At 39.1% G+C, this 18,658-nt stretch overlaps 1 protein-coding gene across 2 annotated transcripts in view; it reads left to right on the plus strand.

The window, feature by feature from the left end:
• Window positions 1-18,658, plus strand: part of HSD17B4 (hydroxysteroid 17-beta dehydrogenase 4) — an 87,346-nt gene that overhangs the window by 12,943 nt on the left and 55,745 nt on the right. For both annotated transcript variants that reach the window (XM_019831288.3, XM_006927547.5), the window contains exons 3-8: window positions 3,121-3,228; window positions 5,349-5,408; window positions 7,179-7,200; window positions 7,307-7,353; window positions 10,439-10,523; window positions 11,833-12,020. In XM_019831288.3, coding sequence (XP_019686847.1) covers window positions 3,121-3,228; window positions 5,349-5,408; window positions 7,179-7,200; window positions 7,307-7,353; window positions 10,439-10,523; window positions 11,833-12,020 — 510 coding nt within the window. The remainder of the gene's footprint in view (window positions 1-3,120; window positions 3,229-5,348; window positions 5,409-7,178; window positions 7,201-7,306; window positions 7,354-10,438; window positions 10,524-11,832; window positions 12,021-18,658) is intronic.

Below are 18,658 nucleotides of genomic sequence, written 5' to 3' on the forward strand. Positions count from 1 at the left end.
TATTTGAAGCCAGGGGACTGGATCAGGTTACCCAGGTAGTAAGTATGAATGAGAAAGAGAAGAGGTCCGAGGACGGAACTCTGGATGATCAGTTTCCCACTTTCTGTTTTTTCTCCCAGTAAAGATACCTTTGATGCCATCTTGTTGTTGAGACAGGAGAATTGGTTACTGGAACCTAATTTAAGACGCCCCTACCTCGACACTACCTCTACCCCTACATCTGCACTGCGTCCACATTTTGTGGTCCTTCAAATATTTAGATACATTTATGGCTCTCTGGAGAAGATTCCTGATGAACTAGGCTGATGAACAGTGAAAATAGTATGGCGACTCCGTGTTGTTCTCTTTTCATTTAGTGGAAAAAATTACACCCTTTTTAGGATCAAAGAGACTTGTTTACAGCATTAGAGGCACTGTTAGTTCGTCTGCGCTCTAGTCTGGGTTTGCCATTTCATACTGCCTTGGGGCTTGGGGCAGGTTTCCTAACTTGTCCAAACTTTCCTTATCAGTGAAAGTTGGAACAGCTGTTCCCACCAGCTTCCTAAGAAGGTCTATGGAGATCAGAGGCAGCAGTGTACCTCATGGCTGTCTACAAATGCACAGTTTACGTTCCCAGTGTAAGGTAGCATTGGTATTTTAAAAATATACTTACTATTGTTCCTTCACCACACGTTTGAATGGTAACAGTGTCACACAGTATGGATACATGTCTCTTTGCATAATACAGTGGCTAAAAAAGGTTTTCACAAAAGCAGAGTGCTTTTGTAGTTCAGGTTGTAACCCTGTGAGTTAGGTCCGGTGATGATGGCATGACCGATGGGGGTCACAGTTAACTTAGTGCACTCTTTAAGACTTCTCTTAAATAAGTCTGTCTCACATTGTTTCATTGCATATCATTGACCTCAGAGAATTATTTACCCAGGCTTCAGTGCTTACGTGTTTGGTTGTACTTTGAACAGTTTCCACTTGAGGGTAGTGTTCTATTGCACAACAGAGCATTTGTTTCTTTACTTAAATATCCCGTTTGCCAATTCGCTTTTGAACTTTTCCTTACTTGGTTAAAAAGGCTCTTAAAAGACTGTTAGCTGCATGTCTTAAAATCTTGATTTTTTTTTACTGGTTGTTTCCTGTCATTGGAATAATTGCACGGAAATGGACATTTCATAGGAATTGAGTCTTGAGAATCTTTTCTTCATCTCTTGAGGGATAATGTAAACCTCTTTTCATTACTTTGTGCCTCCATACCGGTTTGTATTTGTGGTAAGACAATAAGACTGTATCGTTAGAAAAATGTATCCCAGGCCACATCTTGAGAAGCGCATTTCCTTAAAAACGTTATGTGAAAATACACCTGACTTAGTGGATTTTCAGTATGGCTAGGCCTTGGCTTTTTCTAATGTCTCTCTTTTTTATTTTAATATTTATTTACTTTTGAAAGAGCCCAAGCAGGGGAGGGGGACAGAGGATCCAAAGCAGGCTCTGCACTAACAGCAGTGAGCCTGATGTGGGGCTTGAACTCATGAACTGTGACATCATGACTTGAGCCAAAGTCAGGCACTCAACTGACTGAGCCACCAGGTGCCTTGGTATTGGCTTTTTCTCTGCATCATTCTTTCGTCTCTTTAATCACCCAGTCCCACCAGCCTTGACTCCCATCCAAAGGGGGGGGGGGGAAAGAAAAACTATTCAAAAGAAAAAAAATTTTTTTCCGTATGTGGCAACCGTCAATTTGGTAATGTTAAAAAAAAACTTTAAATTTTAGTATATGCTACCATGCCATTTATTAACTGGTAAATTTTTTACTCCCCAAATGTTCATCTTGCGAAGTAAATTATTTCTTTGTCCCAGGTGTTTTTATTAAATTGTGTTTTTCAAGTTCTTTGGTCTTGCTCTATATATCGTTTCATTAGGTTTTGCATACTATTATATAAATTTTACCTTAAATTATCACATAAAACTAACTTTGTTATTTGTCCCCATTCTTTAGTTTTGTTACCTTCATACACTTGTTGCTAAAATCTGTGCAGGGGCGCCTGGGTGGCTCAGTTGGTTAAATGTCTGACTTCAGCTCAGGTCACCATCTCATGGTTTGTGAGTTCAAGCCCCGTATCGGTCTCTTGTGCTGACAGCTCAGAGCCTGGAACCTGCTTTGGATTCTGTGTCTTCCTCTCTCTCTGCCCCAACCCTGTTCTGTCTCTGTTTCTCTCAAAAATACATAAACATTAAAGAAACAAAAAAGATTGGTTAGTCATCATTAAAAAAAAAAGAAAATGTGTGCATTATTGTAGTCATCCCATACTTAATTTTCAGTAGATGAGAAAGTCTTTGAGGACAGACACCACTTTTACACATCTTTGTGCCTCTCTGTAGATTTCCTTGCTAATAGTAAATGCTCAATTAATGTTTATACCTTTATGGCTGGATATAGGGAGATGCTATGTAGTGAGCGTGGTCACTTGTTTAACATATAATAATGGAGTCATGGTATCAATCAGGGACTGAATGCGTGAGTTTTATATGTAGTTTCTGATCTCTTTTAATAAATAATCTTTCTCTCTTTTATTGTAGACCCTGATACAATATGTTTTATGAATACTTTTCTTCTTTTTGCTGAAATTGGGTTGAATCACGTTCTTTTTCTTTCCAAAAAAGGAAAACCATTGCAAAGTTGAACATTTCATGACATGAGCTTATGTTTAATACCTGCTTCATATCTGTATCTAAAAACAAAGAGGCATGTTTGAAAGTGTGTATCTCATGATGTGTGTGTTTATTTATTAAGGTTTATTTATTTATCTTGAGAGAGCGTTATGCTTGCGAGCCGGGAAGGGGCAGAGAGAGAGTGAGAGAAAATCCCATGCAGGCTCCACTCTGTCAACACAGAGCCCTACTTGGGGCTCAAACTCGTGAACCGTGAGATCACAACCTGAGCTGAAATCAGGAGTCGGATGCTTAACTGACTTAGCCACCCAGGCGTCTGTCATGGCGTGTTTAATGAGATGGGGTTACCGAAGGAGGGAATTGAAGAGGTGACTGAAGACATATATTCACTGTAGGATTTTGTTTCCAATTCGTATTTGGACTGTCTAGAAATGACTTGTGTATGTTTTTGCATTGCAGTGAATGACCTAGGTGGGGACTTCAGGGGAGTTGGTAAAGGCTCCTCTGCTGCTGATAAGGTTGTTGAAGAAATAAGAAGTAAAGGTGGAAAAGCCGTGGCCAACTATGGTAGGATATTCGAAAGAACTATACTCTTTTGTTCTCCTTCAATTAACGCTTTTGCTCCCATTAATGATCATTGAACAAATACCTCAGCATTCCATTGTGATTAGGAGATTAGGTTTTTTTTCTGAGTCAGCCAAATCTGTTTGGCTATCTATCTTATATAACATATGAGGTTTTCATAAACTTTTGATGTAGATTACTTCATGAGTCTAGCTTTTAGCATATTGTTTATGTAATATTTTTATTAATAAGCACATGATAAAATCAGTAAATTATTAATAATGTGGATATGAATATGCTCTTGTTCTTGGAAGACCTATTTTAGCTAAAACATTTTATGTATTTCTACAGAGTAACATGAGATTCTTCTTTTAAAAATTGTTTTAGAACAGCTCTTGAAGTAATACAGCGTGGGAAGTGGAATGCCCCCTTTCTCTACTCAACCACTGCGTTCCATTTTGCATAAGTAATCATTGCTTATGTAACTTTCTTACCTGTAGAAAAACTTAAGACTCAAAGTTAGGCATTAAAATGAAGACAGGAGGAAAACAGCATTTGGTACGTTGATTATAATAGTATCTGTAAGGAACCTTCTCAACAGAAATGAGTACTCACTGACTTCTCTGCAAATCAGATTGTTTTTATCGGCCAGAGATAAAATTAGATTGCCAGTGACTTCATTTGAAATTTTTTTTTTTTCAACGTTTATTTATTTTTGGGACAGAGAGAGACAGAGCATGAGCGGGGGAGGGGCAGAGAGAGAGGGGGACACAGAATGGGAAGCAGGCTCCAGGCTCTGAGACATCAGCCCAGAGCCTGACGCGGGGCTTGAACTCACGGACCGCGAGATCGTGACCTGGCTGAAGTCGGACGCTTAACCGACTGCGCCACCCAGGCGCCCCTCATTTTGAAATTTTAAGGGAAGGGAAATAGGAAATGATTTGTTTTGATTGTTCCAGGGAATAATGAGACAGACATCTTAGCATCTTCTTCACACTGAGGATCTAGAAAAATGTTTTCAACTTTTTTTTTTTTAAGTTCTGGAGTTTAAAGAATCACTTTTATAAAGATAATAATTCCAGACCCCCCCTTTTCCCCTCCCCCCGACTTTTGACACGCAACCCGTATCACCCAAGATTCAGTGAGGAAAACAGAGGCCCCTCTAGGTTTCCAAGTGTGAAGCGTTTTAATGCAAAGAGTTAGAAGCTTGCATGACCATTGGAAGGGCATGTCTGGGAAACCGGGTAACCTTGTCAGCCTGCAGCCTGTGGTTCTTACGGCTCACCTAGATGTGCCTGTGAGCTTTCATCTGCACTCTGCTCATAAGATTTGCCCGCACCCGCAGGCTTTTCCTCCTTTTCTGTCCTTTAGTGGGTATCTCTTTTTGGCAGGTCTAACTCCACTGTATGGATCTCAGGGAGGGGAATGTATTTCCCGGCTCCTTCCAAGTGATGGCAGAGAGCATAGAGAAAGGCAGGGGTGATGTTGAGTTGACACCTGACCATTTGACACACAACTGCGGGCCTGTGAGCTCTTCCCTTGGGCTGATGAACAGAAAATAAGAAAGCTATGCTATTTTGTTGAGCTTTACTTTTTGTATTTAATAATGCAGTGTCTCCATGTGTAGTTATATAGCATTGGACATGCTTTTTCAAATTAAACGTGTACCCCCTTTCCTCCCTCCTCGTTTCTAATTTGCATCTTTAAGGGGAAGTGTCCGTGTGACTTTTTCAAATTAAACAAAATGAAATACTCAGTTTGTCTGTCATACTAGCCACACTTCAAGGTCAGTAGTTAGTGGCTACTGTCTTAGTACAGAAATAGGACAGAAAGTTGTACTAGACAGTGCTGTTTCAGGTAGCGTTTGCCAAATATTCCTTATTCCCCTTCTCTTTCTCTCTCTCTTTTTTTAGTAGGTTAAATAATTGTTTTAGAGGCTACATTTCTTTTGTAACATTAGGTCATCTATATTTTGATTTGTTATGTGCCTGTAATACACGTTTATTTTTGTGGAAATGAATTCTGTTGAGAAGAGTATCTGTCCTGTGCTCTGATCCACAGAATTTAGGAGTCATTCGTGAGGGATATTACTGATGTTTTACACTAATTTTCCCTTCCCCCAGATTCAGTAGAAGCAGGAGAGAAGGTTGTGAAGACAGCACTGGACGCTTTTGGAAGAATAGGTGATGTTTCTTTGTGTTTATGGTCCTGACAGAGCACTTTCTACCTTTCCTAATAAAATGTTCTTGATGTAATTTTGGTTTATAAAAAACTCCTTTTTTCAAACTTTTTTTTTTTTAAGTTTATTCATTTTTGAAAGAGAGACACAGAGCATGAGCAGGGGGAGCGCAAAGAGAGGGAGACACAGAATATGAAGCAGACTCCAGGCTTTGAGCTGCCAGCACAGAGCCTGATGCGGGGCTCGAACTCGTGAATCATGAGATGACGACCTGAGCTGAAGTTGGATGCTTAACCAACTGAGCCACCCAGGCACCCCAAAACTCCTTCTTTCTTTATAACTAAATTTTTAGATTTGTTTTACAAATTATTTTATATACTCTACCTCATTCACACAAAGGGCTAAGAGGTGGCATTTTTTTTTAATGCAAGAATGTGTCGAGTTTGTTTTATATTTTTTCAGATTTTAAGAATGTTTAAAAAATTAGAAGCATTTTCTAAGTTCCTTATTTATCATAATTTAATTATACCTCAAATATGTTTATAAAATAAATATTTTGGCAATAGAGGACCCAGTAGAATTTTGGGATAATTATGATTTAGATTAAAATGATTCAATGTTTTGCAAATTAGTTAAGATGAATTATATATAATTAAAATATTTATTTATTTTTTTTATTTAAAAATTTTTTTTTTCAACGTTTATTTATAATTTTTGGGACAGAGAGAGAGCATGAACGGGGGAGGGGCAGAGAGAGAGGGAGACTCAGAATCAGAAACAGGCTCCAGGCTCTGAGCCATCAGCCCAGAGCCCGACGCGGGGCTCGAACTCACGGACCGCGAGATCGTGACCTGGCTGAAGTCGGACGCTTAACCGACTGCGCCACCCAGGCGCCCCTAAAATATTTATTTTTAAGAAGCATTTCAGATGTGTTGTTTAGTTTATCCCTCTTTAGATAATGTTCTTCGTTTAGTTCCACACATTCTTAGTAAAGGTTATTAGTTACTTCAGGGAAACATTACCTCTGGTAAGCCCAACATGTTTATAGTCTGGAAGACATTAACTTTTATAATTTGAATGTGCTCCCCCTGCTTTTATTTTTGGCTAGGATGTTTGTTTTTCTAGTTATGTTTGGTTAATCTTATGAGGGACTTGTTTACATATAGTTTGACAGAGGGATAGAGGCCACAGAGGTGAGAAGTCACAGGGTGAAAACAGCCACAAGAACCTTAAAAAAATGGTTCCTTTTTTTTTTTTTTTTTTTTAAATAGTGGGAATACAAGTGTGTGTTATGATAGGCCATTAGTTTCTCACTCTGATGGGTTCCTTTCTGGGATTTTGACTTTTGAGTGGCAAAAACAAATCTTTTAAACTTGATTTTCTGAGTGAATTCTGAGATTAATTGAGGGATGGCTTGTGGTTACCACTGAATGCTAAGAACCTTACAGGTTGGACAACAGCTAATCCTACAAATAAGCTGATAGAATTTTGGCAGAAGGTGGAGGTGGAAAAACGTATGTATGTAAGTTTGAGAGGAAAGCACTGATAAGGATGTGATACTTGTGAATTGTTTTTTGTTTTTGTTTTTGTTTTTTTGTTATTTTACTTTAGGTATAAAATTTTTTTCTGATATCACTCTTTTCCTATTATTATTTACTTTTCCATGGGGGGGACCCCAATTTTGAAAAAAATATGAATTGTAAGCCAATGCAAATTAACATGCTTTTATATTTGTGACTTAGATATTTTTTTTTTTTCTTTTTTTATGTTGTAGATGTTGTGGTCAACAATGCTGGGTGAGTATTTCTTTTTTCATTTTAAGTAAAATAATGTGTCTGTGAAATTTTTTTTTTCCAAGTAGATACTCCTCCCCTCTAACCTATATAATATCATTGTTTTTAGAATTCTGAGGGATGGTTCTTTTGCTAGAATAAGTGATGAAGACTGGGGTAAGTTGTTTGTAACATATATCTCTGTGGGACATAACCTACCCATTTAACCTTATAATATTTGAGACATTTGTATATTTAAGGAAAAACCTACTTCTGCCTACTTTTGCTCCTCCAAATGTAGATGATGAATATGATGAATAAACTTTACAACTGAAAATGACAACAACATTTGGAAGTAGCTTATTTTCTTTTAACATTTGATAAACCAGAAAACTTTAAATCAGTTGACAGAAGTTACCTGAATGGATTTTGTGCCTTTCAAGTCATTTTCCCCTTTATCTTGAGAAGATGTTAGCATTTCCCAGCTGTACTAACTCTTTTTTTTTTTTTTTTTTTTTTTTAGTTATTTTTGAGAGAGAGAGAGAGAGAGAGAGAGAGCAGGGGAGGGGCAGAGAGAGAGGGAGAGAGAATGGCAGGCAAACTTCTCGCTGTTAGCACACAGCCTGACATGGAGCTCGAATCTCCAAACTGTGAGATCATGACCTGAGCTGAAATTAAGAGTCGGACACTTACCTGACTGAGCCATCCAGGTGCCCCTCAGCTGTATTACCTCTTTGTAACGGTCTTCAACATGCTTAGCTGCTTGTGTGATTACTATTTCAAGAGCCAGAGCAGGATATAGAAGGGGTGTGAGGCACTGAAGATGTTGGAGTTCTGAGAACTGGGGAGGGAAAACCATCGATGTAATTTCAAAGTTTCTAACGAGTAGGGGAAAATCCCATTAGGAATGCCACAGAAAGATTGAGTTTATTTATTTTTAAATGTTTATTTATTTCTTTTTGATTGGGGGTGGGGTTGGTGAGCCAAGGAAGGGCAGAGAGAGAGGGAGACCGAGAATCCGATGTGTGCAGAGCCGATGTGGAACTTGTGAGATCATGACCTGAGCTGAAGTCGGACACGTAACTGACTGAGCCACCCAGGAGCCCCAGAAAGATTGAGTTTAGATAACAAACAAGTCACAGTTGTCCCATGTCCCCCGCCGTTTGGTCTTCATGCCTTTACTTTCATTGGCTGTCAGAACGAAAGTAAACAAAGGTGGCTGAGACCTTGGGAGGCATGGCAACTGAGGTAAATCATATCACCGTCTATAGAATGTGCTTCTGGGGACAATGGCCAGGAGTTCTTTCAGAAGAAAAATATTTTTATGATTGAGAATTAAGCAAAGAAGGGCTTTTAATTTCCTCTTTCTGTTTTAACAACCGGGGCAAAAAAAGAAGCTGAGAAAGTTAGCAAAAGGGGCTTACCTTTTCGATTTCCTTTCCACTCTGGTGGGGCCAGGCCGTTTCCTCCTCTGCTTTTATCCCAGGCTCACTATTCTGAACCCCCTAGTCACCTTCCCTTTCTTCTTTTTCTTTCTTAAGTTTCTCTCTTTTCATTTTTACCTTATTCTTCTAATATACACGTGAAAACATTTGTCGATGTTCCAGATCAGAACAAAAATAAGTAACGGTAAAACCTTGATAATTAAGAGGACAAATGAAATCTGCAGCTGTTTGTCTATCTGAGTCATTCCCCAACTTGTGTGTTCATGAGGTTGACATCTCTAAAAGCAGATGGGTCTGTCTTAACCCTGTCTCCTCCCTCTCTTCCTCCATTTTCTTACCTCCTCTGCCCCAACTCATTTATAGTTTACCCTGGTAAAAATAGGGAAATAGTGAGCAACGTTTTCTTGACAGTGAACTGTGTAGTTTATAATCACGCTTTTTCAAAATTTTATTTATTTCATTAAAAATGTTCATTATTGGGGCGCCTGGGTGGCGCAGTCGGTTAAGCGTCCGACTTGAGCCAGGTCACGATCTCGCGGTCCGTGAGTTCGAGCCCCGCATCAGGCTCTGGGCTGATGGCTCAGAGCCTGGAGCCTGTTTCTGATTTGTGTCTCCCTCTCTCTCTGCCCCTCCCCCGTTCATGCTCTGTGTCTCTCTGTCCCAAAAATAAATAAACGTTGAAAAAAAAAATTAAAAAAAAAAATGTTCATTATTGAAGTATAGTTGACATACAATATTATATTATTTTCAAATGCTCAGCATAGTGATTCAACAATTATATACATTACACTTTAATGTTTGTGTTGATTCCCAATGTATGTGTAAAATTCTTGGATATTTATAGTAGTGGATTAAAAAAAATTTTTTTTAATCTTTATTTATTTTTGAGAGAGAGAGAGAGAGAGAGTGTGAGCAGGGGAGGGGCAGAGAAAGAGAGGGAGACAGAATCTGAAGCAGGCTCCCGGCTCGGAGCTGTCACCCCAGGGCCCGACGTGGGGCTCGAACCCACGGACTGTGAGATCATGACCTGAGCTGAAGTCAGACACTTAATTGAGCCACCCAGGTGCTCCAGTGGATTTTATTTTTTTAAGTTTATTTATTTATTTTGAGAGAGAGAGAAAGCGCAAATGGGGGAGGGGCAGAGAGAGAGAGAAGAGAGTGAGAATTCCAAGCAGGCTCTATACCAGCAGCTTGGAGCCTGACAAAGGGATTGAAGCCGTGAGCTGCAAGATCATGACCTGAACCGAAGTCTGACACTTAACTGACCGAGCCACCCAGGCACCCCTGTAGTAGTGGATTTTTAAATTAAATTATTTTAAAATTAAAGATGGCATTGTATTTAGATGTGCTCAGGGATTATAATAATTTCATCATGAATTATAGGGAAAATAAGTATTAACTATTGATTGCTTACATAATTGGGATAAAAGCAAAAAATAGTTACTCAGGGAGTAGTGTGACAGTAGTTGATTTTGAATGCTTGGTATAGGGGTATCTAGGTGATTCTATTGGTTGAGCATCTGACTCTTGATTTCAGCTCAGGTCATGATCCCAGGGTTGTGGGATCGAGCCCTGCATTGGGCTCTGTACTGAGCGTGGAGCCTGCTTAAAATTCTCTCTCTCTCTTCTGGCCTTCCCCCCGCTCATGCTCGCTCACTCTCTCTCTCTCAAAATAAGTAAATTAACTAAAAAAGTTAAATGAATGTTTGGTATAAAATGGATGTCTATGTATAAATAAATCATTGCTTATGTTGATTATGAGACATGCCTATCTAATTTTTAACAAAATATGTAATAAAAATAATTTGTTGTTTTAGATATAATCCATAGAGTCCATTTACGAGGCTCATTCCGAGTGACCCGGGCGGCTTGGGATCATATGAAGAAACAGAAGTTTGGGAGGTAGAGTTGCATGTGGCTGTTGGGGGACTGGAGACGCTGTGTGTGGGTCCTCGTGTCCAGGGAAAGATTAAGTGCTTTGACATTGATGAAGATATATTCAGATCTGCACAGGCTTTTTTTTTTTTTTTTTTAATTTATTTATTTTGACACAGAGATAGCACAAGGGGGGTAGAGACAGAGAGAGAGGGAGAGAGAGAGAATCTCAAGCAGACTCCGCACTCTAAGCGCAGAGCCCGATGCAGGGCTCAAACTCACGAACTGTGAAATCATGACCTGAGCTGAAACCAAGAGTTGGACGTTTAAACGACTGAACTGCTCAGGTGCCCCTCACAGGCTTTTTAATGCAGTGTTGCCATATACCCTCTCATTAAATTGGGGGTCATTTAGCCACCTATTAGCTGAGCTGGCCAACTTTGTATTTCTTTTCACCTCCTGCTTTTCATTATTAATGAATTTCCTGCTGCTCTCTGGTATTCTAGCAGTACAAACATGGAGGATTCAGCCGTACGTTATTTTTTAACCAAAGTATTATTTTGTGTCTACTGATCACATGAGGGGAGATGAGCTGTGTGTCCAGCTGGCTGGTACTGGTCAGACAGGAGCTGCTCTTTATGAATGGTTTGGGACCTGTAGGTCCCATCTGTGGCAGTGTTTGTGCGAGTGCCTTGGAACAAAGCAGAGCTAGGAGGTGGCTTGGTGCCCTCTGACACAGCCTGTCCTGTTAACTTATGGTTCACACGCATTTTGTAGCAGTAAATTGTGATACCTGTTGTTGGAGCATTTCTCCTGACCCTCAGTTTCTGAAAATGAATGATGTGAATTGTTTTCTTTGGTCGACTAAATAGAGTGAGTGAGATTGGGTCCAGTTTTGGAGATGGCATAGTTTTAGTGTGAGGCATTTAACGTTATCCACAAAAAGGGGCAGTGTAATGAGAAGTAAAGAATTGGAACTGGTTTTTCTTATACTTCTTATTGTAGCATTAACTCATATATTGCCACTTTATTTTGTTTATAAATATTTATTGTTGTTCTCAGTAGATAATGAATATATGTTCTTACACTTGAATTTATTTGGTCCTGATTGGGGATTCTTTTTAAAAGTTAAATCTTGTAGTTAAATTTTGAGAGATTACTTTTATTACTAATATTATTTTACATGTATGAATCATGACTGTAGGAACCTAATGACAGTATACAGAGCTGCTTTTGACAGGTGTAATAGTACGGAAAAAGAAAAAATTAAGTTTGGAGTTTGCATTGTTGTCAAAACATGGGAAAGAGATTTTGAGAGATGGATTTTTCCTTTCAGGATTATTATGACTTCATCAGCTTCAGGAATATACGGCAACTTTGGCCAGGCCAATTATAGTGCTGCGAAGCTGGGTCTTCTGGGCCTTTCAAACACTATTGCACTTGAAGGCAAGAAAAGCAACATTCACTGTAACACTATTGCCCCTACAGCTGGATCCCGGATGACCCAGACAGTTATGCCTGAAGGTAAGTAGCTTAGATTTTTCAGTGCTCTTAGCTACAAATCTGTGTGGAGTGAGTTTTGCAGAAGTACTTAATTTTCTGAATACTTAAAATGTTATTTATCTTACAGTTTCCAAAAGCATTATGCATAATTTGTATTCGTTACAGAAAATTTAGGAAAACCCAAAGGAAAAAAATGTAAAATGATCCATAATTTTACCTTTCAGAGATGAACTTTCATTCTTTTTCTCTGCATAGGTACACATGAATACCTAAATATCTTTGCTTTGTTGTTTTTGCTTTTTACTGAAGGTGGCAATAGCATTCTGGTTTACAGCAATGATTATTTTTTAATACTAATAGGCTGTATTTTTTAGAGTAGTTTGAGGTTTATAGAAAAATTGGGCAGATAGTGAAGATAGTTCCCATACGGTTTTTCCTACTATGTATTAACACTTCGTGCTAGTGCGCTACCTCTGTTATGACTGATGAACAAGTATTGATCCACTATGGTTAACTCAAGTTCATCATTTCTACTTGGGCTTACTCTTTGTGTTGTATAGTTATATGGGATTTCACAAACGCGTAATGTTCTGTATCCACTGTTATATACAGAATTCTCTTCTATAGAATAGTTTCATTGCCCTGAAAGTACCCCCGTGCCTTCACCTCTTCATCCTCCCTCTCCTTGAATGTCTGGGAGGACTGAAGTTCATTTCTTTTTGTCAGTGAATAACATACCCTGGTGTGGAGGGTCCGTAATTTATTCATTCTCCTGTTGAGGAACATCTTAGTTGCTTTCAGCTTTTGGCAATTATGGATAAAAGCTGTTGTAAACATTCATGTGCAGTTTGAGAAAATTTTTTTTCAAGTGTCTTCACTTAGAGAGAGAGAGAGAGAGAGAGAGAGAGAGAGAGAGTGTGTGTGTGTGTGTGTGTGTTTGTGTGTTTGTATGCATGTGTTGGGGAGGGGGAGAGAGAGAGAGGGAGAGAGAATCCCAAGCAGGCTTTGTGCTGTGAGCACAGACCCCACTGCAGGGCTTGATCCCATGAACCAGGAGATTATGCCCTAAGCCGAATCAAGAGTCGGACTCTTAACTGACTGAGCCATCCAGGTGCCCCCATGCGCAGGTTTTTGTATGAACGTAAGTTTTCAACTTGTTTGGGTAAATACCAAGGGGCGTGGTTGCTGGATTGTATGTTAAGACTGTTTAGCTTTGTTAAGAAATTTCCAGACTTCCTTTCAAAAGGGGTGTGTCGTGCTGTAGTACCACTAGCAATGAAGGAGAGTTCTCACTGCTCCACATCTTTGCCAGCATTTACTGTTGTCTGTCTTCCGCATTTTAGTCCTTCTTATAGGTCTGTAGTAGTGTCTCATGTTTTAATTTGCAGCTCCCTAATGATATGTGATCTTGTGCATTTTTTCCTATGCTTGTTTGCCATTTATCTATTCACTCCTGTGATGTGTCTGCACACGTCTTTTGCTCATTTTTTAAAAAAATTTTTTAAATGTTTGTTTATTTTTGAGAGAGAGACAGAGCGTGAGCAGGGAGGGGCAGAGAGAGAGGGAGACACAGAATCCAAAGCAGGCTCCAGGCCCTGAGCTGTCAGCACAGAGCCTGACATGGGGCTTGAACCCACGAGCTGTAAGATCATGACCTGAGCTGAAGTCGGATGCCGAACCGACTCAGCCACCCAGGCGCCCCTTATTTATTCATTTTTTAATGTTTACTTATTTTTGCGAGAGAGAGATAGATGGAGCACCTGCAGGGGAGGGGCAGAGGGAGAGGGAGACACAGAATCCAAAGCAGGCTCCAGGCTCCAAGCTGTCAGCACAGAGCCCAATGCAGGGCTCGAACCCACGAACTGTGAGATCATGACCTGAGCCAAAGTCAGACGCTTAACCGATAGAGCCACCCAGGCCCCCTATCTTTTGCTCATTTTTAAATTGGGTGGTTTATTTTCCTACTGTTGAGTTTTTAGCGTTCTTTGCATATTTTGGAAACAAGTTCTTGATCAGATTCGTGTTTTGCAAATTTTTTTCCCCACTCTATAGCTTGTCTTTTTTTTCCCTTTAATGTTTTTCAATTTTGAAGGATGATTTCACTGATAATGGGATCCTGGATTGGTAGTTGTTTTTCTTTCAACACTTAACTATTTCACTCCACCTTCTTCTTGCTTCTTACATGGTTTCTGATTCAGAAGAGAAGTCTGCTGTAATCCTTTCCTTATACATCTGTAGGCAAGGTGTTTTTTTCCCCTCTGTCTTCTTCCCAGATATTTTTTTCTGCAGTTGGAATATAATGTACTTAGGTGGAGATTTTTGGCAATATACTGATACTTGATAGTCTCTGAACTTATGGATCTGTGGTTTGGTGTCTGTCATTAATTTTGGAAAACATTCAGCCTTTACTGCTTTAAATATTTTTTTCTATTTCTTTCTTCTCCTTCTGGTGTTACCCTTATGTACACGTTCTCTCTTTTGCAGTTATCTCACAGTTCTTGGATATTCTTTTCCTTTTTTAAAATTCTTTTTTCTTTTTGCATTTTAGTTTGGGAAGTTTCTATCCACATATATTTAAGTTCACTGACCCTTTTCGTTTCTGTTATATTGCTTTTGTTTTCTAACATTTCCTTTTGATTTGTTCTTAGAGTTTCCATCTCCCTGCTTATTGTAGCCATATCTATTGTTGCATGCTGTCTGCTTTTTCCATTACAGCCCATAGCATATTAATTATAGTTATTGTATGTATTCATTTATTTATTTTAAAGACTTTTTTTAAAGTTTATTTGTCTTGAGAGAGCGCGCACACATGTGTACGATTGGGGTAGGAGCAGAGAGAATGGGGAATAGAGAGAATCACAGGCAGGCTTTGCACTGTCAGTGCACAGCCCCAGGTGGGGCTTGAACTCACGAACTGCAAGGTCATGACCTGAGCCGAAACCAAGAGTCAGACGTGTAACTGACTGAGCCACCTAGGCACCCCTAATTGTAGCTATTTTAAATTCTTCGTCTGATAATTCCAGAATGTCTATTTTATTTGAACCTGGTTCTGATACTTTGTCTCTTCAGCCTGTGCTTTTCTTGCCTTTTAGCATGCCTTGAAATGTTTGTTGAAAGCTGAACATGGTGCACTGGGGTATAGTAGAAAGTGAGGTAAATAGGCCTTTAGTGTGAGATTTTAAGTATATGTGCTTAGGCCATAGGCCATGTTTTTTGTTTGCTGGGACTATCTGTGTCAGAGGCTTTTTTCCTCTCTGTCCTTGTTTTTGTGTTCCCTGTTGTCTTTGGGTTTCCCCAAAAACTCTTTGTTAAATAGAATACGTCTTTGAGCTCTGTCAGGTAGAACCCACTGTTGTTATACTGGAGTCCTGTTGCTGTGGCTGTAAGTCATGGGGAGGGAAGATGTTCTATAATCTTATGATTGAATCTCCATTTTTCTTTAGGGAGTCAAAGTCTTGGGTTGTGACTTTCAGAAGAGTTTCTTAGCCATTTTCACTGTCTTTCCTTAATTGAGACAGGAATGCTAGAGAGGCTCCAGTTTGCTAATTGCCTTTTCCCTAGGTCAGATGAGGCTCTGGTAGTCTCCGTGAAGATAGCCCTTTGTTAAGGAAAGCACCATGCTCTGGGCATATTTCAAAATGATTTTTTTTTGTCACCTTCTTTTTTTTTTTTTTTTTTCTGTAATATTTCAAAATAAGTCTTAGACTTTATCTTTCACCTAATAAATTCTTGGAAATAGATCTCTAACCGATAGGGACATTATAACCACAGTGTCATCATCACATCAAACAAAATAATTCTTTCACATCACCTAATAACAAGTTAATATTAAGATTTACTGGCTGTCTAAAAGGTACCCTTTTTGAGTTGGCTTATTCCACAGGGATCCAGATAAAGTCCACAGGCATTTTGTTACCATAGCTCTTGTTTTATTTAATAAAAGTATTCTTTAAAAAAAAAAAGTCATTTATTTGTTGAAGAAACTAGTTAATTTGTCCTAGAAATTAGTACTCATTCTTGGTTTGGGTTGTCCTTGTCCTTTTGTGGAAAATCAATTGACCACGTAGGTGCGGGTCTGTTTCTGAATCCGGTGTTCTGTTCCACTGATGTGTGCCTGTCTTTTTACCAATGCCATGAAGTTTTGGTTACTATAGTTTTTCTCTTTCTTTCTTTCGACAGAGAGAGTGCAAGTAGGGGAGGAGCAAAGGGAGAAGGAGAGAAAGTCTCTTAAGCAGGCTCAGTCTGACATGGGGCTTGATCTCACTATTGTGAGATCATGACCTGAGCCCAAAATAAGAGTCGGATGCTTAACCGACTGAGCCACCAAGGTGTCCCTTGATTACTGTAGTTTTATAGTAAGTCTTGAACTCAGGTAATATGAGTCTTCCAACTTTGTTCTTTGAAAATGTAAAATTTAAGTGTATGATTGAGAGCCTGTTCTTATACTTGATTATATAATAGACTACTTGACTAGTGGACAACCTTGTGGTTTTTAATACTTCTGGTTTTTAACATATTTCTAAAAGGAAATCTTTATAATATTTTATTAAAATTTTTTTTAAAATATTACTTTTGAGAGAGAGAGAGAGACAGAACATGAGTTGGGGAGGGGCAGACAGAGAGGGAGACACAGAATCCGAAGCAGGCTCCAGGTTCTAAAATGTCACCACAGAGTCTGACGTGGGGCTCGAACTTATGGACTGCAAGATCATGACCCAAGCTGAAGTCGGACGCTTAACCAACTGAGCTACCCAGGCGTCCCATGCAGCTGATGACTTTAAATTGATGCCAGTGCTCATTTACCATTCTGAAAATCCTAGGACCCTTAAGAATTATGCAAAATCTACTCTGCCTGTGTTCTATAAATGGAACAACAAAGCCTTGATGACAACACATGTGTTTACAGCAGGGTTGACTGAATATTTTGGGTCTACTGTTGAGACCTAGTGCTCAGACGAAAAGATCTCTTTCAAAATATTACTGTTCATTAACAGTACACCAGCTCACCCAAGAGTTCTGATGGAGATGTAGATTAATGTTGTTTTCAGGCCTGCTACAAGGAGTCATTTCAACTTTCAAGTCTTATTATTTAAGATATACATTTTATAATGTTATAGCTGACCTAGACAGTGATTCCCGTGATGGATCTGGGAAAAATAAATTGAAAACCTTCTGGAAAGGATTCACCATTCTAGATGCCATTAAGAACATTTGTGATTTGTGGGAAGAGATTAAACTATCAACATTCACAGGAATTTGGAAGATGTTGATTTCCACTCTCATGGATGACTTTGAGGGGTTCTAGACTTCAGTGAAAGAAGTCACTGCAGATTCAGTGGAAATAGCAAGAGAACTAGCATTAGAAGTAGAGCCTGATGGTGTGACTGAATTCTTGCAATCACATGATAAAACTTGAATGGATGAGGAGCTCTTAGGGATGAGCAAAGAAAGTGGTGCTTGAGATGGAATCTACTCCTGGTGAAGAGGTCATGAAGATTGTTGAAATAATAACACAGGATTTAGAATATTATATAAATTGAGTTGTTAAAGCAGCAGCAGGGTTTGAGAGATTGACTCGTTTTGAAAGTTCTAGTGTGGGTAAAATGCTGTCAGACAACATCAGATGCTACAGAGAAATCAGTTGACAGGGAGAGTCGAGTGATGGGACATACTTCATTATTGTATTTTAAGAAAGTGTCACAGCCACCCCAGCCTTCAGCAGCCACCCCCCTGATTAATCAGCAGCCATTTACATTGAGGCAAGACTCTCATCTAGCTAAAATATTATAACTCACTGAAAACCCAGATGATGATTATCGTTTTTTAGCAATAAGGTATTTTATTTTATTATCAGTTTTTAAATATTTATTTTGAGAGAGAGAGAGTATGAGCAGGGGAGGGGTAGAGAGAGGGAAACAGAATCCCAAGTAGGCTCCATGCTCAGCGTGGACCCTGATGCAAAGCTCAGTCTCACAAACCGCGAGATCATGATCTGAGCTGAAATCAAGTGTTGGAGGCTTAACCAACTAAACCACCCAGGTGTGGCTAAAGTATTTTAAAATTAAAATATGTACATTGTTTTTTTAGGCATAATGTTAATGTACAGTTTAACTGACTATAGGGTAGCATGAACATGGCTTTTATATGCTCTGGGGAACCAAAAAATTCATTTGACTAGCTTTATTGGTATATTTGCTTTATTGTCGTGGTCTGGAACCAAACACACAATATCTCCAAGGTATGCCTGTTCCTTTCTACTCTATTAAGTTGCTCATGGAAAGCATCAAGTGGGAAAATATTTCTTACACTTTGTTACTCATCAGTGATGGTTGCAAGCTTCATTTCACATCATTATCTTACTGCCATTACAATGGTCAAGGCTGTTTTGTAGTTTTCTAGCTTCTGGTTAAATTGCTGGGAGAGCCAAATAGTTTTGGGAATGAATGGTGACTTCAGTTCCTCATGTTAAGTAGAATTCTACTCACCACTTACTGCCTAGGTAGCTTTAACTTAACTTGTCGTCTGTATAGTATGTTACCCCTCTTGGAAAGGTGTATCTGTTGCCTTCAAAGTTAGAAGGGATGAAACAGTTCTTTCAAAAGCTTTGAATGTTAGACTGATTAATTTTGTAGATCTCATTTTGTTCTTATTAAAAAAGC

The sequence above is a fragment of the Felis catus genome, chromosome A1 (assembly GCF_018350175.1).
Source record: "Felis catus isolate Fca126 chromosome A1, F.catus_Fca126_mat1.0, whole genome shotgun sequence".
Lineage (NCBI taxonomy): Eukaryota > Metazoa > Chordata > Mammalia > Carnivora > Felidae > Felis > Felis catus.